At 39.9% G+C, this 21154-nt stretch overlaps 1 protein-coding gene and 1 long non-coding RNA gene across 2 annotated transcripts in view; one reads left to right on the top strand and one right to left on the bottom strand.

Moving 5' to 3' along the window:
- Positions 1 to 21154, top strand: part of stk32a (serine/threonine kinase 32A) — a 73634-nt gene that overhangs the window by 42676 nt on the left and 9804 nt on the right. Inside the window, exons 6-11 of the mRNA XM_037748244.1 lie at positions 409 to 446; positions 6642 to 6731; positions 10408 to 10511; positions 14648 to 14764; positions 16732 to 16857; positions 18445 to 18573. Of these exons, the coding sequence (XP_037604172.1) occupies positions 409 to 446; positions 6642 to 6731; positions 10408 to 10511; positions 14648 to 14764; positions 16732 to 16857; positions 18445 to 18573 (604 nt within the window). The remainder of the gene's footprint in view (positions 1 to 408; positions 447 to 6641; positions 6732 to 10407; positions 10512 to 14647; positions 14765 to 16731; positions 16858 to 18444; positions 18574 to 21154) is intronic.
- Positions 2846 to 6631, bottom strand: LOC119475490. Its single transcript, XR_005203809.1, has 2 exons — positions 5265 to 6631; positions 2846 to 4343 (listed from the first exon to the last, which is right to left on the bottom strand). It is a non-coding gene; the product is annotated as an uncharacterized LOC119475490 (long non-coding RNA).

Below are 21154 nucleotides of genomic sequence, written 5' to 3'. Positions count from 1 at the left end.
ATATGTTTTGCTGCCGGCCCTGTCCACAGCAGTACATTGCTTTGCTCTTGTGCGATAACTCCTGTCTGCTGATGACCGACCGTCATCTACTGTAGGTAATACACTGACTATGGATAAGTACCTCATACAACCCCACTTCAAAACACCCAAACTATCTTGTTAACAAATTATACTAAACTGGCTTTTTCATATTCTTACTTTACATATTTGATTTAACTATTGTTGCCTAAAGACTCTGGCACTGGATTTTGCAAATCCCACTTCTGCTTGTTCTCCAAACAATACTGTGAATTAGAATTTTAAATATTTGCACAGAAATTTTCATGGAAATACAATACGATCCTGACTTTACTCACAACATAAAAACACATACTAATCCCACTGTACTGTTTGTGTTTTCCTTTCCAGAGACATCAAACCTGACAACATACTACTGGATGAACACGGTAAGATCCTTTCTCTAATTATATTTTCCATTAACTCGTACGGAGGTGAGGGGTTGGAATTCAAAGTCAAGCACAATAAGATTTGATTTTCAAGTTTTCTCTCATAACATATGACTAACTCACACGGTGACCTGACTTGACTTGCCGTCCTAAATTCAAGACTTAACAGCTTCTGACTAAGGTTTTCACCAAACCTCCAACCTCTGGGATCATTTCTGCACAGATCAAAAGGAGTTGTGATATTCAGAGGCAGGTTTCACAGTCGTTGCCTAGATTGACCTTTGCAGCATGAACAAGGAAACTCATACCTTGTTTTAACAAATACAACATAGAGAAGGAGTGCACATGTGCATTTCTATTTTCTGCCCATACCTTGTCAGTCTGCGTTGGCTGAAGCACTGTGACATTTACATGGTGTTCTTTTATCTCTGAAATATGGGATGAAATAAGACGGAGTGATGTCATAGGAGAGAGGAGGACAGGGTGGTATTAATGATGCCTCCTTCTCTGCCTGCTCTGAATGATTGATTAAGTCTCATCATAAGCTTTAGTGTCAGGTTTACATAAATAGACATACATGCATGCACACACACACATACAATGACAAAAAAAAACAGAGAGAGAAGTGTCAGAGGGAGGGGTACAATTGTAAATCAAGGCGGCATAAAGAGAGACTGTAAATTCCTTCATCAATATATTAATCAAGAGGAATATTAAAGTGCTTCATGTTATGATCCATCCTTGAGAAACACATAAACATCAGATGGTACAGTATGCACATGTAAACTATAGCCAAAAGTATGTATTAACAGCCACGTTGAAACTCTCTATATGGCTCTGCTCAGAGTGAGGACCTCCACACACACCTGACCTGTTAATTAAGGAGTCTACGCTGGTTGCCTGGCAACCTCACAGAGACAAAACTACTCCACGAAGTTACTACGCCTGGTCACGAAATAGTCCGGCATGTAACCCCCCACATAAAACCACGATGTGCTCCATTTTTGCACGAGATATAACAAGTGAATTAATGAGCTTTAAAGATGCTGGTAGGCATCATCTAACTCTTAGCAAGTAAGCGTACAACTGTATTTCACAAAATGAAAATTGAACTATTCCCATCACTAGAGTGGGCCAAGTTCTCGGCCAGCAGGGGGCGACTCCTCTGGTTGCAAAAAGAAGTCTGATTGTATAGAAGTCTATGAGAAAATGACCCTACTTCTCACTTGATTTATTACCTCAGTAAACATTGTAAACATGAGTTTACAACCTGCAACCTGACTTCTTTTTGGAACCAAAGGAGTCGCCCCCTGCTGGCTATTAGAAAGAATTTAAGGCACTTCAGCATTGGCTTCACTTCTCAGACCCGGAGGTTACCCGCTGGTCATGACCTCACATCTGGTACCAGTGACGGAGATGAGAGATTAGAACAGTACAGTCCAATGTTGAACTAAACCCTGAATCAACTGTCCATCTGTTGTATACAGACAGTAGACAGTATATGACAGAATTAACTTCACAAGTTTGCATTACACAGGTCGCGCACTGAACTAGGAGGATGTGCTACACCACCTGAACAACGCCTGTGCCCTTCTGGCATATAGAATGAAAGACATTCGTCCTCAGACTCAAGAGATTTGAGGATAATTTGAGCATAACGGAAATGATCTCAAATCTATATTTACAGGCACAGACAAAAGAGTCCCCGGTTATGTTGCACACTTTCCTGAAAATGTTGGAAGACGATCATGTCGTGTAGTAATTTTATTTATGAGCTGATGAAACTGTAATGCATATGCAATATTGTGAGTTTTTAAAACCATGAATAATTAACCAACTATAGTGTAGCATTCAGATTTCCCTAACTAAGCGGGTTTAGACCATGAAAAACAGCCCAAGACTAAAAGTGTCCAGAAACTTTTGGCCACATTGTGTGTACACACACATACAAAGGCACACAAAAGTCCTGAGATCGTGGAGGGCACTGGGCAGCTGCTCAAGGGATAAGTGGGATGGCAGCCCTGCTGTTGCGACAAACTGGAAGCAGACAAAGAAAGACAGAGAGAGAGAGAGAGAGAGAGAGATGGAGGACAGAGGGAGTCAAACAGGGAGAGCCACAAGGATACAACAAGAAAGAGGAAAGTGATGAGCAAACATTTCCGGACAGAAAGATTTGTCAAAGGAAGAAAAACAGAGTAGACAAAGAGAGCAGGAGATATGCGAAGAAGAGCGATAAAGAGGGAAGAAAGAAAAGAGAAAGGCAGCTTTGTCAGCCTCATCCTGATTTCTCTCTCTCTCTCTCTCTCTCCGTACTGTATGTGTGTGTGCGTGTCCTTTCAAACTCAACAAGCACTTCTCTCCTCCTCATTGCATTCTACCCACACTCTGTTTTCCTGTGCAGACCTGTAGTTTACCTCTCCACTTAAGTCTAAAACAATGGGGGGCAGCAGGCTGTTTGCTTCTGCACACCAACGTCAATTTTGCGAGCTGGAATTGACCCGTTTCCTCTTGTGTTTCCTCTGGGAGCTGCTTCATAGAGAGGAAAACAATTTACTTACGCGCGTGCGATGCCGCTTCATTTAATGGCATAGCCTCGGGATGCTCCAAGAGGGCCGTTGTCTAGGTTATCAACTGCGAGCACGTACACGTGCTTCAAAAAGCAGGCGCTACATTGAAGCGATATTGTGAAGGCTCTCTCTTCCTCGCCCCAAACAAATACAAAGAAGTGCTGGTGCATATGTTTGCCACATCAAAACCACCCATGGGACTCTTTGGAAAAGTACAGTATTATGATCTTTCTTGATAAGAAATATCAGGTAGAGTTTTTAGGAACAAAATCAGTAAATTCATATTGGAAAATTCAGAAAAACAATACATGCCTGCAGGCTAATATGGTGTTTTAGTCAAATTTCTGCACAGAGAAATTAAAAATAGCAGAGACATGCAGCAGCGTGACATAACCTAAGGATCAAACCCCGACAGTTGTGGAGGTAATCCCAGTAAAACACATTAGATAACTAAACCACCATTGTTCAGCCACCACACATTTCAACACGAACAAGCAGGGAACAGCTGACTGGAGACAAACAGGGGTTAATCTCATGGACTGACTTAGAGCGAGAGATTTTATTTGAATTCAAGGGAATAGTACCACTCTGACCTACATGTATTATTTTTAACTAATTTAAATCTGACATGTAATCTCTTCCATTTAGTGCATGACCAGAGCGAATGAAGTGGCCTACTCACAAATAAAACAAGAGCAGCTTAAAACCCAAAGGGGAAAAATGAAACAAAGAACTGTTAAAGGCTTAAAAAACGATAACATTAATAATACTGCAACAGCAGTTAATTCAGTCATATCCAGGCCTCTAAAACACTGTTTTATTCCCAGCATAACATGCTAAAAAGATAAACAGGAACAAGGCATGAAAAGAATTACTTTGCTGATAATGAAAAAAATATTTTCACTATTTTTTATATATATATATATATATATACACACAGTATATATGACGTCAATAAGGCCGATTAGCTTCCTCTATGACCCTAGAGGCAGACCCTTGTTAGTCAATCTACAGCGGAAATTGGTACTTTAAAATAAAAGCACTCTGCCATAAATAAGCTCCTTTTCTCTCTCTGGGATCCACTTTGGATTCACTGACTATGGAGCCCACCAGTCAGGAACCACCGTCTATTACGCGTCACTGTGGTGACAAAGTTCTGTTACCCAAAAGCAATGTACTGTGCCCTATCACTACTAACTAACTAGGCTCCAGATTACACTCAACTTCAATCATTAACACTGTAAAAATTAACAATTAATTATACAAGAGCAAACCAATGAGTCTAAAAGCCTCTGCTATTGGCCACCAGAGGCTGTATGGCTCCTTACACCTTCTGTAACTGGACCAAAGAGCAGCTCCTTCAGCTGGCCCACTCTGTTGTGATTGGTCAACCAAACAAAATCCGTTGGACTCTCCTCAAGCTCCCCTCTACCAGTTATTATGCAAATGTGTTACTTGGTGACATCACCACGTTACGGAAGAAAAGGCAGGACTGCAAGCGAGGTGTTTCAGGTAGTTCAGGTGCAGTGTTTCTGTGGTGGAGAGTAACTCTCTTTGGCGTACTAGGGTTGGGTGATTAAACAAATATATTGACTATCGGTGAGTACATCGCCGGTTGTTTGTTTTGGGTGAATGTTTTGGGTGATGTTTGTCATTTTATTTTGCTAATTTAATGGTCTGGCTCCGAAGAAAATAAGGGTTTATTTCGACCAAACCAGAGTTGGTGATAGTTGGAAAGACAAACCAAGACAGTTTTGGTGAGTTTTATTTAGTTTCTGTGGAGTCTGAATCAAGTGTGTTTTAGGATGCTCTACCGCTTGTTAGGCAAACAATGGCCGGTTGGAAAACTTTAACATATCGCCCAACCCTAGCGTGGACTTTGGGCTTTGTAACTGCAGCCCTTTTACATGCACAAAAAAACAATATATAACACACTAAAGAAAAGGGTAAAAGCACAAAAGCGTAATAGGTCCTCTTTAAAATTTTCAACATCTTATTTTCTAAAGAACTTTCTTTCTAAATACATTATGTTTCCAAAGTCAATGAGTAATCGTGTTAAATAATTGTGATCTCAATACTGACCAAAATAATCATGATTAGTATTTTTGTTATAATCAGCAGCCCTACTAACTAGACTACAGATTATACTCAACTGTAATCGTTAATAATGAAAAAAATAACAATGAATCATACAAGAGCAAACCCATGAGCCTCTGCTGTTGTCCACCAGAGGCTGAATGGCTCCTTACACCCAACTGGAACAAAGAGGTTTGAACTGATCTCAGAATGACGCTTTGGTTACAATGTTCAGCATATTATTTTGCTACTAGATACTTGAGGCCCAGCAGCCCAACATTTAGATGATGGTTATCCGTTTTTGTCCCGCGGGCTACTGTGTAAAACTCCTGTCCTAAATCTGTCTTCTGCGAAGCTAAAGAGAGATGAAGACAGAGCAGGGGGAGAAAAAAGGGAAGATAAGTACGTGACAGAGACAGGAGACATCATTAAATATGAAAACATGAAAGAAGCTCTACTCTTACTCAAGCTCCACTTAAAGTTTCATTCCTGCTACACCTTTTGGTCACAGTCATCAGACTGCATTAACAATGGTCCTTTTCTATCCTTTCAATCTCCCCTTAACGCAGCTTTGAATACAGTACGTGAGCGTATTTCAAACCGTAAAGCACACAGGGGGAAAGAAGGAAGAGCATAAAGTAACAGAAAAGGAAAAAAGGAAATGAAAGCCTGAATAATGAAGAAGAGATAGGAGGCGAACAGGAAAAGAGAAGAGAGTTGGAATAAAAAGGTATACAGAAAGAAAAGGTGTAATAATGGAGAGTGATGAAAAACACTGAGGGAGGAGGGAAAGAGAGGGAGAAAAAGAGGACATTTTCTTCTTTTCTTATCTTTAAAGCTCAGCATCTTTGTGTAAATAAACACTTTAGCTGGCCAGCTTGTCTCTGCTTTATATTCACAAACATTTCCCATTATAATAGTGGACGTACTGTATGTGTTTGTAGGGTTATTGGGGACATCCATTCAACCGAACAATCACTCTGCGGCAAAAAACTCTCCAGCTCTGACTCTCTCAGTATAACACACACACACACACACACTCACACGCATTCGGCTCATTAGCGTGTGCTCAGTGTGCATGTCAAAGACTGTGGGCCATATTGCAGCTTGGGGAGACACAAGTCAATGGTTTGACTTTGACTTTGCTTAAACACTCTGGACACTCATTCAGCTCAGTCATAATATAAATCACACACGTTTTATTCCATCAATGAAGCCGCAATTAATTTGCATTCGATGCCTTTTAATGACATCAATGTAAGAACGTTATGATCGTAAGTATGCAGAAAGGAAAAAGGCATTATCGCGATGGATTATGTTATGTATTCATATTCCTTTGATCCTCATTTTTGCATATCTAACACTCACATAAGCAGCATACAAAGTGGGATACCTGCTATGTGTAAACTGTGGTTGAATTTAATTCCAAAAGGAAGGGGGAAACACAGGTTGTACTGATGGTGTAAGCAGAGCTCTGTGATCCTATAGCTCTGTGCCACTTTAGGATTTATAGCGTGTCCCTTTGAGGTAATCGAATCCCTCTGTTCTACAGGTCACGTCCATCTGACAGACTTCAACATCGCAGCCATTGTAAAAGAAGACCTAAAAGCGACGTCCATTGCTGGGACCAAGCCGTACATGGGTAAGAAAACACACTTTGACCGATGCTTCACAAGGACACTTTAAAAAAAGGGACATCAAACTAAATCTAAATGAAACAGTTTGAAACCATGATGTTTAATTCATAGGAATTATGTAATGTTATTTATATAAACTCCACATAGCATGCTTATGTTTGCTAATCCAAATACCCAATGACATTGAAGGGACGTTAGAGACTAACTTTGGTAAGCCCAGCTTCTGCTGGAGGAAGTTTGTTTGTTTTTGTTGATTCATCACTCGATGTGAGAAGACAAGTACCAAAACCCAACACAAACATGTAGAACAAATAAAGATTCAGGCTGTAATTCTTACAGAAAACCCCATCTAGAATAGGTTTAGACTAGATTGGCCGCCTCACGGTTGTATGCCTCCACCAACCAATCAAGTTGCAATTTACATCCATTTCTGTCCAAAATGTCATCATTTTATCCTATTAGACGTGTAAAATTGTCATACTAAGCCCAAGAATTTTTGAGTTATGGCCAAAAACATGTTTTGTGAGGTCAAAGTGACCTTTGACCATCAAAATCTGATCAGGTCATCCTTGAATCCTAGTGGACGTTTGTACCAAATTGAAGAAATTTGAAAAAGTCGTTCCTGAGATATCGCTGTCACGAGAACGGGATGGACGTGAGGTCACAGTGACCTTGACCACCAAAATATAATCAGTTCACCCTTGAGTCCATGTGGACGTTTGTGCCAAATTTAAAGAAATTCCCTCAAGGCGTTCCTGAGATATTACATTCGACAGAATGGGTTGGATGGACGAATGGACAGACAACTCAAAAACATAATGCCTCAGGCCACGGCTGTCGCCAGCGTGGAGGCATTAACACTAAATGATTGATTTAAGAGTAATTCAATGATTGATGAAGAAATGAACGATGGATTGAACACATGCAGAAAACAACACAAGAAATAATTTTGAGATATGAGAAGAAAAGCAGAAAATGCTCCCGTACAAAGCAGCAATTGAGCATAACATGTTTTCGCCCTTAAAGCCAAGTTCACAGTTGGACTTTTGTCAATATCAGCTGCCTGATGGCCACAAGATAGGAAGGGAACAAGACACAGCTAAAAATAAGTGGGCAGTTATTGACCAATACATGGTTTGTTGTGAGGTACATAGTGAAGGTTGAAAGCTTAGGGAGCTTAATGAATAAATTCTGCTTACGAAGCATTTTAAGTTACAAATAATTAGTGTGAATAAACAGAATTTCCCTAATTTTTGTATCTAAATTTTAAAAAAGTACATTGTATATTCTTCTTTGGTTGATTTGATGCATGAGCCCAAAACCTGAGAGTAGTATTAACATTTTAAAGAAAGCAATGTTGCCTTTAGAAACCAGTATTTATCTTTTTCAGCACTGCTGCCGTCACCCTGCTTAAGACTCTGTAGTACAGTAGTGATCAGGTCGATGTGGATTCAGCTCCTGAGAGATCAGATAGGAGCTTAACAGGATTTCAGGGGGACATGAATGACGAGACAGTGCATGTTTGTGTACCCGTGCACCTGTTTTTATCCTTACAAAGTGTGTGCTCATGATGGAGACTGATCTTGTAACCGTGTGTGACTTCAGGTGAATGCTCTGTGGTGTAATAGATAATTCATGGGTACACTGGAGAGAAGAAAACCCTGTCTCTTTAAGAAGCTTCAGTAGATAAACTACACTTTTTCCTCTTCAGCAAGAGAGAAGAGCAAACCTGCCGTGACGGCGAGGAGGAGGAGGGTGTGTGTGTGTGTGTCTGTTCCTGAGTATTCAGTATGTTTCTCGGAGTCCAGATTTTGACAGTAAAAGAAGAAAGAAGTGATGAGTGATGGAAATTCATCTTGACCATTTGAAACAAGATTACAGCTGAACAACTTTTTCCATAATAGATTATTCACTTCCACAGGAGGAGGAAGAACGTAACTAACCCATTTGTGCCCTAAGACTATATTTAGTATGATAAGGAAAAATGCCATTACAAGGAAAGTATCTAACAGAACAACTTTGAATTTTTTCAATCACATGAAAAATAAAACTTTTATTAATAGTCAAAATCAGGATTTTTGAAAAATGAAGGAAAACACAAACATTGTGTTTATTAAATGTTTCCTATATGAAATATATTTTTTTAATTTTTACACTACATATGTGTGCATATCTTTAATATTAAACTTTCAATTCATAGATACCAAATAATGGATTGTGCTCCTTTTAGTTTCTGAGATACAGCCATTTACTTGTCATACTATATCTAGTATTTGGACACATGGGAAAACTGTTTTTTTTCCTAGAATATGTCTATTGCAAAAACAGTATTCCCCTGTGCCCAAATACTGGATATGGTATGATAAGAAAAACTCACTTTTCAGTCAAACGGTTTGACCGATTTTGAAAATGTCTTCCCATTTGTGCTTGGGCAAGCCCAGAGCACATTTCCAACAAAAGGAAATGAAAAAATTCAGTTGCAGACACAAATGGGTTAAGGGTTTTGATAGCTCGTCCCACCCAGAAAACCTGTTTAGTCAATTATTCATCACAAACACATTACGATGCTATACTGGCTCCAAATTAGATCCCAATAATTAATACTTGCCTCTGGCAAAAAGAGTGGAATTCATGTTATTCATCCCAGACACCACAACAAACACTGAGCTCACCCTCTTCTGTAAAGTCTGCTGTTACAATAAGCCTGTATAAGCACCTTATAAACTAAAGCATGTACTATTCTGTCTCACAAGCCTCTTTCAGACGTGCAACTTGTTACGTAAATGTGACGATAATTTTACATGTCAGTATCATGTCTGAGTAAGCACCCAAGTCACTTTTAACATATAAGTCGTGACGGTAGTCTGGCTGGGTCAGACCTGATAACACTTCCAACATCCAGAGTACTCCCTCGCTGTTATTTCAGTTTAAAATATTCATGAGGGCATTCACTGTGAGAAGAGGGAACGAGTGTCCTACACAGTGATGATGGTCATTAATTAAGACTTCAACTGCAAAGTAGGTTTTAAAATCCGTCACAAATCAGCTCCTTCTGCAACAGTCCTGCTACAGTTCGTCTGAATAAAGCCATTATGGAACATTTATGTAACAAAGACCCATGTCTGAATTACAAAAAAAAGACATGATTTTAATAGATACATGAAGCTATGTTATGTATTCCATGACTGAAATGGGCTATAGTATCAACTGTCTAAAATGTCCCTAAAAACAAGGAAAAAGGATAAAAATACACAATCACACACCAAAAAAAATATTTCTAATCTAGGAAAGAGACAAGTGCAGCCGGTGGGCAGCACAGTGATTACTGAGGCTGCATTGAGTTACATTATGATATGTTGAAGCTCTATTCTGTAAAATTGTATTGGGCGAAGGAAAATTATAACATTATCATGATATGTTCAAATGTAATCTTTAGTTTTTGGTGAGAAATTTAAGGAAGATCATCAGGGATTAATAATAAATTTGCAAAAAAACTGTATGCAAACTGTTATAAATTATGTTGATGGACATGGGATATATTCTTTTACTTTTGTTTTTTACCGTGGTATCGAAGAGAGTATCGAGAATCGTGGAATTCCGCTGGTGTTGGTATCAACTACTACATTTCTGGTATCACACACGATACTTAAATTTTGTTGTCCAATATTTTCTTTCCATCAGCTCCGGAGCTGTTCCAAACCTTCAAGGGATCCCACCCTGGCTACACCTTCTCGGTCGACTGGTGGTCGCTGGGCATCACAGCCTACGAGCTACTAAGAGGACAGGTAACTAAAGCCGAATACAGCTCTGCTCAACTCAACTCAATTTTGTTACCGAGTCCTTTTCTCTATGCCGTGTTTCTACTGCAGATAGTACCCCCTCAGTGTAGGCGGGATTCTCAGCTGATCGTCGTACCGATGGCGCGTGAAACTGCCGTGACATCGTCTTCAATGGGACACTAGCTGAATAATTTCAACGGCAACCAAACAGAGGAACGTCTGCACTTCGTCAATTGTAGTAAATAGTGTACGGCATAGTTTTGCGAGCTGCGACTTTTAAAAATCTGGGTCGATTGAATTAAAGTTTTGGTCGCAATTGAGACCGTGAGATCGTGAAAATAATCGTTCTACTGTGTAACGAACTGAGCTGGACTGGACTGCTTTGTGGAAACACGGCTTTTGACACACACGCACACAGAGAGTACCATCACCATGTCCACATCCCAACTCACTCCAGTGTGGCCTGGCACACTTCACTGCAGTGAATAATATATATGACACCTCCAGGAGTGTTCTAGAAGAGTCCTGGCAGCAGGAAAGCAGACAAACAGCAAGACCTCAGCCTCCACAAAATAATGAATTTTAAGATGACCTTACTGAGGAAGATGTTTAAATGTTTAGTCACGGCGTGAGACAAATCGCTGCAGGCGAAAAAAATAGAATGAATTATTTCAAGAGCCACATAACTGGAATTGATTTCTCAAATAAATATTTATTTAATTTTATGCTGGTCCCATCTGGAGAAATGTAATTCTGACGTCATGGAGATAAAATACAGAACATAATGCTTTCACTCAATATCTCTGCTATATAAGTCCGAGTCTTAGAGCCGACAGCAGTCTCTTCATTGTGGACTGCAGCTGCAGAATTTCCTCTCATATTTCATGGTGATGATTACACAAACTACGGTCACCTCTGTCTACACTGACAAGGACCCAGAGCACCTGAACCTGATCTGGAGCTGTCATGAGGTGTTCCTGAAATCAATTCCTCTATTTAGACATCTCAATGCTCTCCATTTCACCCTCCGCCATAAAACTGTTGACAGCTATTTTACTTAATAACTTTCCATTTCCTTTTCTGAAAACATATTCTGACCTCGGTTACATCTTACACTCCCACTCTAATATCTTTAGTGCTTGATTTTACCTTTCCTTGAACCCCTCCTGAACACGCTCTGTCCTCTTTCTCACCTCAAAACTACATCTTAGACGCACCATTTACCTGAATTCTTCTCTCCTACCTCAAAGCTGTGTCCTGTGATTTTTCAATTGCTTTTAACCTTCACTCATTCAGGAGAAGAATTGCTGAGCTCACACAGAAATTACTCAGAGTGACATAGACGTGAAAGTTATGTACAATCTGCGTCATCTCCAAAACCCTCTCCTAAACTTTCTTTCACCCCTCTCTCTGCACGCCTCCCTCACCTTCTACCAGAAAAATTCCTTTTCACTTCATACCTCTGTCTCCAAGGGACTTTCTTCTACACCTTTCTCCGACTGCCACATTTCAACACCGTTTATAAAGCATGATTCACTCTCAGGATGTTAAAAACTGGCCTGTTGGATGTGCAGAATTATTTGACTGTTGAAAATGGGGAGCAAGCTCACTATTATCCAGCTCCAGGCACCTTTAGATCCCTTCTCAATGTTTACTTCATCTGATCTCTCTCGTAAAGGAATACTTTGCCAACAAAATGACCATATGTATATCAATTACTCACCCCCGGTTACCTTGAAATCTTGCAAAAATCGTTTTTCCCGCATGCCTCTAAGGTGAAGGGAGTATCGCGAAAACCGCGTTTAACAGCAAAACTAGATCAAAACATCTGTTAACTCCCACACAACTCGTGTAGTATAACCCAAGTCTTGTTCATTCAGTCGTATGCTCACTACTTCCTGAAGTAGCTTCGCTAAAACTTTATTTTTTAAAACACTTCGGACTCGCACGGACAAGTAGCGCGCCTGCGCAAGCGCGAGACTGTTTATGCAGATGCAAAATAATAAATTGCTTTTTGTGTCACATATACATTTATTTCAGTACAGTTCATTGAGTTAATAAAGTGTTACGTTGAATACAAAACTAAGAGAGCTTCATCAATAATTACTTTGCATTTTTGATTTGATTTTGATGTTAACGATGCTGCTAAGTTAAATTTAAATATATATATATATATATGTATACAGTATGTGTAAAAAAGTAGCATTTGGTCAAAAAACAAGATTTTGCATATGGGCCCCTAAAAAGCTAGAACCGGCCCTGCTAGCTGGTGGGTCCTAAAGTTGGAGGAGCTGCTGGACAAGATGCTCCTGTCAGAATCAGAATCAGAATGGTATTTATTGCCAGGTTTAAGAGGTATACACTAGGAATTTTCTTTGGCTTTGTTGGTGCAAGTCAAACAGTATAATAACAAAAGAATAGATAAAAAAAGTAGAATAAAATAAGAATAAAATGTACAATTTACAACTGTCATGATGAAAAAAGATTTTCTAACCAAACAGAAAATCTACCAGCATTTGGTGCTTGGAGTTAATTTCAGCCCTGTGCAGAAGTGTTTTAAAAAGGTTTTAGTCAAGATACATGTGTTTGAGAAGTATTGAGCATACGACTGGATAAATAAGACTTGGATTATGCTGCATGAGTTGTGTGAGAGGTTGTAAAAGGATGGTTTGATATAATGTTGATGTTGTTAAACTTAAACTTTTTCCTCCGTTCACCATGGAGGTAAGGCTGGGCGATATGGAGAAAATCAAATATCACAGTATTATTGACCAAATACCTTGATATTGATATTGTGGCGATATTGTAAAGTTGACTACTGTTGCTTTCACAAAATATTTACACAATGAGATTTTTGATAATCAGTAATGTGGATATAATGTCTAAGTGGGTAAAGGTAAATAATAGAACAGCTAGAACAGTCTGGTAAGTTCAGAAAATGACATCACTTTACTGTAATGCAGCCTTTAAAACCAGGACAAGACAACACATGCCGTATTACAATATCCAAAATCTAAGACAATATCTAGTCTCGATCTAGTCTTGATACCATATTGATATATTGCCCAGCCCTATGTGGAGGCATAAGATAAGTTTTCTTCAAGAATTCATGGTGATGGTCATTTTGTGGGTTTAGTATTCCTTTAAGACCCTGTTCAGACCTGGCATTAAGCTCCAACTACATCTTACTTCATTCATGCTCCGCTCAGATGATTTCACCAACCAGGCCTCCCTGCTGGGTCTGACCGCTGGTCGCTGGCACAGATCAAAGCAACTCAGCATCTCTCCAGAGCTGCAAATCAATCTCTGTCACTTAGTTTTATCCAGCCCACGTTTCTTTTCCTTCTAAATTAGACGACACATAATCAACCCCAGAGAGGGAACAAAGATACCTCAAAAATTGCAAATATACTGTAATACATGAGCCTTTTGACATCTGAAAATCTGACTCTAACGGAAATATAATACTGGTTATCTGACACCTTATGTGTGCATTGCCCTGTATGGAGGACATCTGCAGAATGGGAATATAATTGATATCATGCATAAAAGAGCCTGTAATAAAAACAAAGAATTGCAAGACATCCACCTGGGTTAACGTTGCTCCCACCCTATCTCTCTTTCTTCTGATGAACCATCTGACGAAGCCGAAACGGCATTAAAAGTGTGTCAAATTTGCCCATTAACGTATTTTGCTCTTCTATAAACAAACAATCTGGGGGAGACAAGCAAATGGGCGGATTGTCCACCTCCGACTAGCCCGATCCAGCTGTGTCTTGTCACTGTGTCATCGTCCAACTCAAGTGAGAGGAGTCTCTCTGTCCAGGACAAAGACCAGAGGGTGGAGAAGCACTAGTGTGAAGAACTGTCAACAAGCTGTCCCTTGTTTTGTGACCCACAGAAAGCCTTCTCACACTGAAAGACAGAGGGTTTAAGTCCCTTGCTCTCTGTCTCCTCTACCATTTGTTCTCATCAGTGCAGGAAATGGGTTCACACAAGGAGAAGAGGAGGAGAGTGTAGAGAGAGGGCCAACTGCAGAAACTAACTTTGAGGCACATACTTTATCAAAGAAACTCCTCCAGGCAGTGCATGACTATGAATACAAGTCTTCTGTATCGTCTCCTCTCCTCTACTCTCCTCAGAGACCATATGTGATGAGATCCAGTACACCTGCTAATGAGATCCTTCAGACCTTCCACAAGGTCCATCCCAGCTACCCAGCGGCCTGGTCTTTGGAGATGAAGTCTCTAATCAGAAAGGTAAATGAGTGGCACGTGCATAATCAACATATTCTCAAACAACAGTTCACATGATATGTCAATGTCCAGCAATGGCAACAGCAACTTAGTTAGACTTAGGAAAAGATCGACTTGGTTAAGTTTAGGCAAGAAAACTACTTAGTTAGGTTTAGGAAAGGATCGTGGTTTGGCTTAAATTAACACCACAAGTGGTGTTACTTAAGTACGTAACTTACGTGACCAATAAATCAACACGACTTCAGGTTTCATACAGGACAAAAACTCTGTGCTTGATTACCGCCAGAAAGTATGTGCTTCTGTTCTCTTTATCCTTCAGTAATCTTTATAAATGTCTGCATTTACTCTCCTTGTTGCCCGCCCTGTGAATTTGTAGTGTACGCCAGTCCTCTCTCAGATGTGGGCAGGTGAGAGTGTCACATTGTACAACAGATGTTTCTTTGAATTAGGTCCATCACACTTCGAAAAAGCACTGTGGTCATTTATTTAAACCTGCACTTGCCAACTTCTCACACTGATTATGCCTGCTGGCAAAACTCCCAACACTTACTCCGATGGGTAAACTGTAAACATCACGCACACGTTGACCGATCTGACTGGTGTGATCTTGTCATAAATACTTAAAAGGGGACATATCATGCTCATTTTCAGGTTCTAACTTGTATTTTTGGTTTCTACTAGAACATGTTTACATGCTTTAATGTTCAAAAAACACATTTTTCTCATACTGTCTGTTTGAATATAGACAGATACCAAATACCAGATACCAAAATGTACATGCAAAAGCACTGAGTTTTTCATGATATGTCCCCTTTAACGGACAAGAGAGGCAAAGATCTAATATTGATGAGTGGAGCTTTTTCTGGGTGGGTTTGCTCGTCGGTTTGAATTCTTTATTTCCTGTGGGAAGACAATTATCCATACCGGACACCAGCACTTCACTTGGGCACACAGGGTGCATCTATAGAATATTAATTAGGTGGGCACTTTCATTGTTGCAGCACTACTTTGTACACTAGCGGTTTGTTTGTTCATGCAAGTCTTGCAGCGTGTAGTTATAAGTTACACAGTATGAATACATAAATCTAAGGTACTTCCACACAATGCAGCACATACAGTACCTTGGCACTGGAAAAATAAAACTATTCATGTCTAGAGCTGCAACGCTTAATCAATTAATCGATTAGTTGTCAACTATTAGATAAATCGGCAACTATTTTGAGAAACACTGATTGACATTTTTCACCATTTTCTGATATTTTATAGACCAAACAAGTAATCGATTAATCAAGAAAATAATCAACAGATTAATCGACAATGGAAATAATCGTTAGTTGCAGACCTAATTTTAATTTAGAAGTGTATTTTTTCATTTAATGTAATTAGCTTATTCTTAGATCTTAAGATCGTCTGTCCATAATTAACAGTCAGAAGTGTATTCCTCTAGTCGCCATTAAGCCACTTGCAAAGTCAACAGATCCACTGTTGCTAGAGCAGGTTTTGTCTTGGCAGCGATCCACTGCAGTCAAACTGTTGCATTGCTTCGTGCTCAGACTACTCGTACCTCATTGGCATTCCAGTCGCATGTGTAAATGTGTGTGTACGTGGGAGTGAAAGGGAGAGTGTGTGTGTGTGTGTGTGTGTGTGTGTGTGAGAGAGAGAGATGTAAAGAAAGTGTAAATGTGAGGGGATAATTCCATGCTCAATATATTTGTCCTTCATCTTTCACAACCCCTCATCACCACTTCCTTCCTATATGTGCCTCATTTTCTTTTCCTCCATCCTCTCCTATCCTATCCTTCCCTCAATATCTCCCACCCCCCAACCCCTGTATCCTCATTCTCAGACACATCCTTTAGGGCAGACATGTGTGCTTGTGTCTCAGTGGGAATCAGCCTCCAACTTTTCAGCCATGCCTTCCCTCCCTCATGGACAATTGTTCTTACTCTAATCCTTTTTGTCTCCCTCAGTTGCTGTGCATAGATGTCCAGAAGCGCATTTCCTGTCTTGCAGAGCTGCAGGATCTGGACTACATGTCAGATGTCAACTGGGACGCTGTGCTCAGCAAACAGCTTCCTCCCGGCTTTATTCCCAATGTGAGTATCAGAAATAAACGGAGCACTGCCTCGGTATGCTACCCAACAAAATCCTCATTTTTTTCTGACGTGGCAAAAAAATACAGCGCTGTCCAATGCTTTAAAAACAAATATACCATCTGTGGATGTTTTATATCTTTGAGTAAGATAGCATGATTTTGCTATTTTTTAACATCTCAGAATAAAAATACCATCCATCCCTGAAACCCCCTCTCTACCTATTCCCATACCAGTATTACTCCCGGAGGGGACAAAGACGCAGGGGAAAAAAAAAAAAAATGATGTAGCCAGAACTACCCACACCTCATCGAATCCTTTCTATTGGAGCTGTAGACACCCCCCTCTGCTGGGCTGAGCTGGATCTCCCACTGAGTGTGTACCAGACACCCAGATGCAGAGACAAAGACAAAGCAGCACACGTGTAGACATGCTTCAGAGAAAGCCTCTGCATACATCAGACCGGCAATACGTCATCTAGAGTATAGCTCACATGACCAAGCCCCCTTATAGGAGGAAAACAATCCCGCGTCCCTCATAGACGATAACATGTCTCGAAATTTCTACTTTAAACAAACCAGAAATAGTAATAAAGCTATGCAGAAGAGTTGCTCTGTAGGCAGTTGTATGAGACTCAGTCTTAGACAAAATAAAAAATAATAGGTGTCACTGGAGTACTTTAATCTGCTTTTATGCGCACGGATATGATAGGTTCCTTCAGCTACACTAATGACAGATATAACAATTGCGGCTTTTACTAACGATTATACTTATAATCTGATCATTTTCTCGACTAATTAAATGATTGTGTAGTCTATTAAGTGCCTATCACAATTTCCTCTTTTTTTTTTTTTTTTTTTTACAGTCCAAAAACATAAAGATAATCTGTTTACTATCAGATAATAATTAGAAAAGAAGCACATTTTCATAATTAAGATGCTGGTACTGTACTTTTTTAACATTTTTTGCTTAAAAGTTGACTTTAATGACTTTAACAATTACAACTGTCTTGCAATGATCAAACAATACAAAAACTATGCTGTGTTGTTTTAGTGAAGCAGCAAGGTGACAATAAACTGTCACTCCTTAGTACCAGGGCTGAATACAAGCAGAATAATGACTGCTGCAAGTGAATAGATGACTAAATGACTTGATCAAATTCTAAGTCTACTGCGAGTGCAGAGCAGAGGCTGGCTATCCCCAGCGGCCAGGCTGGAACAGCAGAGGAAAAGCACGGAGGATCGATGGGGAATTGACAACGTCTCTCTATCTAATTATAGACCCATCCTCTGTCCTCAGTCCCTTATAGACTTTTAATGTCTGAACAGGAAGGGAGAACTCAGCCCTTAGGTTTTGTTTTCCTAACTTCCCAATCACAGCGACACACAGTTCATGAAAGCACTTAAATTTGCTGTTGTCAAAGGAAAAAGTTCTGTGGAGCACAACAGTGTTAAACGTTTGCTACTACTACTTGGCATTTAGGTTCAGAGTTTTAAATATTAACAAGATTTAATATTTGAACCCAGGGATGTGTTGTGTTTGTTTGTTTGTTTTAAACGTGTGTGCCTGCATGTGTCTGTGTTTCTATAGAGGCGGAGACTAAACTGTGACCCTACATTTGAGCTGGAAGAAATGATCCTGGAGTCCAAACCACTTCACAAGAAGAAGAAAAGGCTTGCGAGAAAAACTAAGGACCAGGGATCTGATGGGTCTCCACAGGTAAGGCTTTACACTTGAAATATTAAATACAGTAATATAGCTGAAAAGGGTTTGCTACAAAATGAGACACCAACCACTTGTAAACAGTAATACAGTACAACAGAGAGTGGAAAAACTATGCTAAGAGTATGCATTACATGTAAATGATATACTAGAGACCATCTTGCAATGGGATCGTACCAGCCGTGACGCGTAAAGTGGGGGAGCCAATGGCCCCTTCCCCACTTCCTAGCCCCCTACCTCCAGCGCCCTTGCTCAGACCACACCTATCTTTGGACTCAACCTTCATTTTAATCTCAACTACATACCTGTAAAGTTTCATGACTGCGTCTTGCACAGTTGTGACGCTATCAAGGTGCAGCCCTTTCTCCTAAAGATTATGTTCCCATACAACTAAACTGCATTCTCAATTACATTTCGAGGGTATTTTGTCGCGGATTACGTTTCTCTTTGACGTATCACAAATACGTTTGTAATAATCTGCAGAAGGCCACAGTGACATAGTACAATGAGCGACTCGCAGAGCAGGTGAGGTAGTAAATTGAGCAACCATTATTGAAAGTTAAGTGTATGATAACGACTATAACAAGTGAGAAAGTCCTCTACTGGGCAGGTGGGAGTGGTGGTGGTGGATGGGTCAAACAAACACCGGACTCTCCCCCAGGACACCACTGTTTGTGGCCTTTGTGAACCTAAAAGTCAACATTCACTTATTTTAAATAACGTACTAAATGTAGTCATTTTAAGCCAAACCATGATGTTTCTTTTACCTAAAGGTCCCATATCATGTTCATCTTCAGGTTCATGTTTGTATTTTGTGTTTCTACTAGAACACGTTTACATGCTTTAATGTTCAAATAACACATTCTTTTTCTCGCAGTGTCTGCCTGAATATACCTGTATTCACCTCTGTCAGAAACGCTGCGTTATAGCACATTTCAACGGAATGGCAATGGAATTAGGTTACTAGGCAACAGCTTGGGTCCATGTTTACTTCCTGTCAGCTTATGTCATTCACATACACTGCAACAGGAAATAAACTGGGACACATTTAAGATGTTTACGTTTAAAACTCGGAAATTGTCTAAATATTGTAGATTTGTGACATAAATGGACAGAAATCCTAACGGCTTGTTTCAAACGCTCCGTTTCTGAATTCGGGCTGTGTGTATTTCTCTGTGGATTGAGCGTTTTGATACTTTCACAGTATTAATATGGAACTTAAACCTGCTTTATAATGTAAAGGACATGAAAATCTCACTTTTTACAATATGGGACCTTTAACCTAACCATGTTGTGTTTTTTGTTTTGTTTTGTTCCAATTTACAACAGTTATTAATTACAACATGTTTAAAACTGTTTAAAACTGCAACCTATGTTATGTCGAAGTCTGTTCCCCCGTCGAATTGTGTTTCCCTCCTGTTAAATGATAACGCCCCCCTCAGTAGTTAGGGTTGGGGATAAGGGTTGGTTCAGGTTTAGGTAGGGGGAAACACAGCACTCGACGCATCGCCGGAATCCAGAAGGAAATATGCTTCCCTCTAAATGTAATAGAGAATGAAGTTTAGTTGTATGGGAACGTCATTTTGTAGGAGACATGGTTGTGTGATGAGAAAACCTGTCCACAGACACACAAAGTACTAAAAACCCCCGTCTGTGGTAGTTCCCGCTACAGTAGGTGTCTCTAGGACCACATTTTGTCATGATGACTCACACACAGACTCACAAGGTGAAAACTACACCAGCGTCGCTGTCACGGCTGGTAATAAATTTCAACTCAATTTTAAGTTGGTTTATCCTGTCCTCCGTGGATCACACATGCCTCTTAAAGGCGTCTCTCCCTCTCGGTGCTCATCATTATTCATTAAACAAAGCTGACCGCTGGTTCCACGTGGCCCAGTTACTGGTGATAAGTAGCTCCTTAATTTGTCTTTTAAATGTGTCTGGAGTGCTATTGAGAGTGTTGAGGACACATTTTAAAGCTCTGTCCTCCCTCACCTTCATCAGAATAAATGGGCCGCCCGTCTGATGTGTGGATGGGGAAGGCAAAGAATGCAATCACCTAGCTCTAGTGTTTTAGTCGTTCACTCCATCTACATAAATCAGCTGCTGTCCTCTGGGTGTTTATACAAAACAGAGAGGAAATCACTGAAAGGTTAATTTGATCAACCGGTCAAGTGAGACAGGGGACACACACACACCTATACACACACATAAAATCACTGTGATAGTGAAAGCGGTTAGGCAGCAGTGATTTCATTTTAGGTCTAGTGCAGCAGTGGGAACTGATAAGTGCTGTCATTTTTGGTTTCAAGGATAACTGCAGCTCAAAAGACCTCCAGTCATATGTGTTTACTTTCATCTCAAGTCCAAATAGGACCCACATGGTTGAAAAGCTTGGAGGAAACCCAAAAGACATTCTGTGTAACAAGAAAGGTCGGGTGTATAAAAAAACAGGAATTCTAAAAATAAATAGTTCAGGGGGCAGATTTTGTAGTTAGCCTAATATTTACTTTCAATATCTGATGTTTTTCTCATACATGTGGGTCTTTTTTTCCCCCCATTTCTGTGATACGGTATG

This window comes from Sebastes umbrosus, chromosome 17 (genome assembly GCF_015220745.1).
Source record: "Sebastes umbrosus isolate fSebUmb1 chromosome 17, fSebUmb1.pri, whole genome shotgun sequence".
NCBI classification, from domain to species: Eukaryota; Metazoa; Chordata; class Actinopteri; order Perciformes; family Sebastidae; genus Sebastes; species Sebastes umbrosus.
The sequence above is the reverse complement of the archived record's forward strand: the minus strand, read 5'-3'. Positions and strand labels throughout refer to the sequence as shown.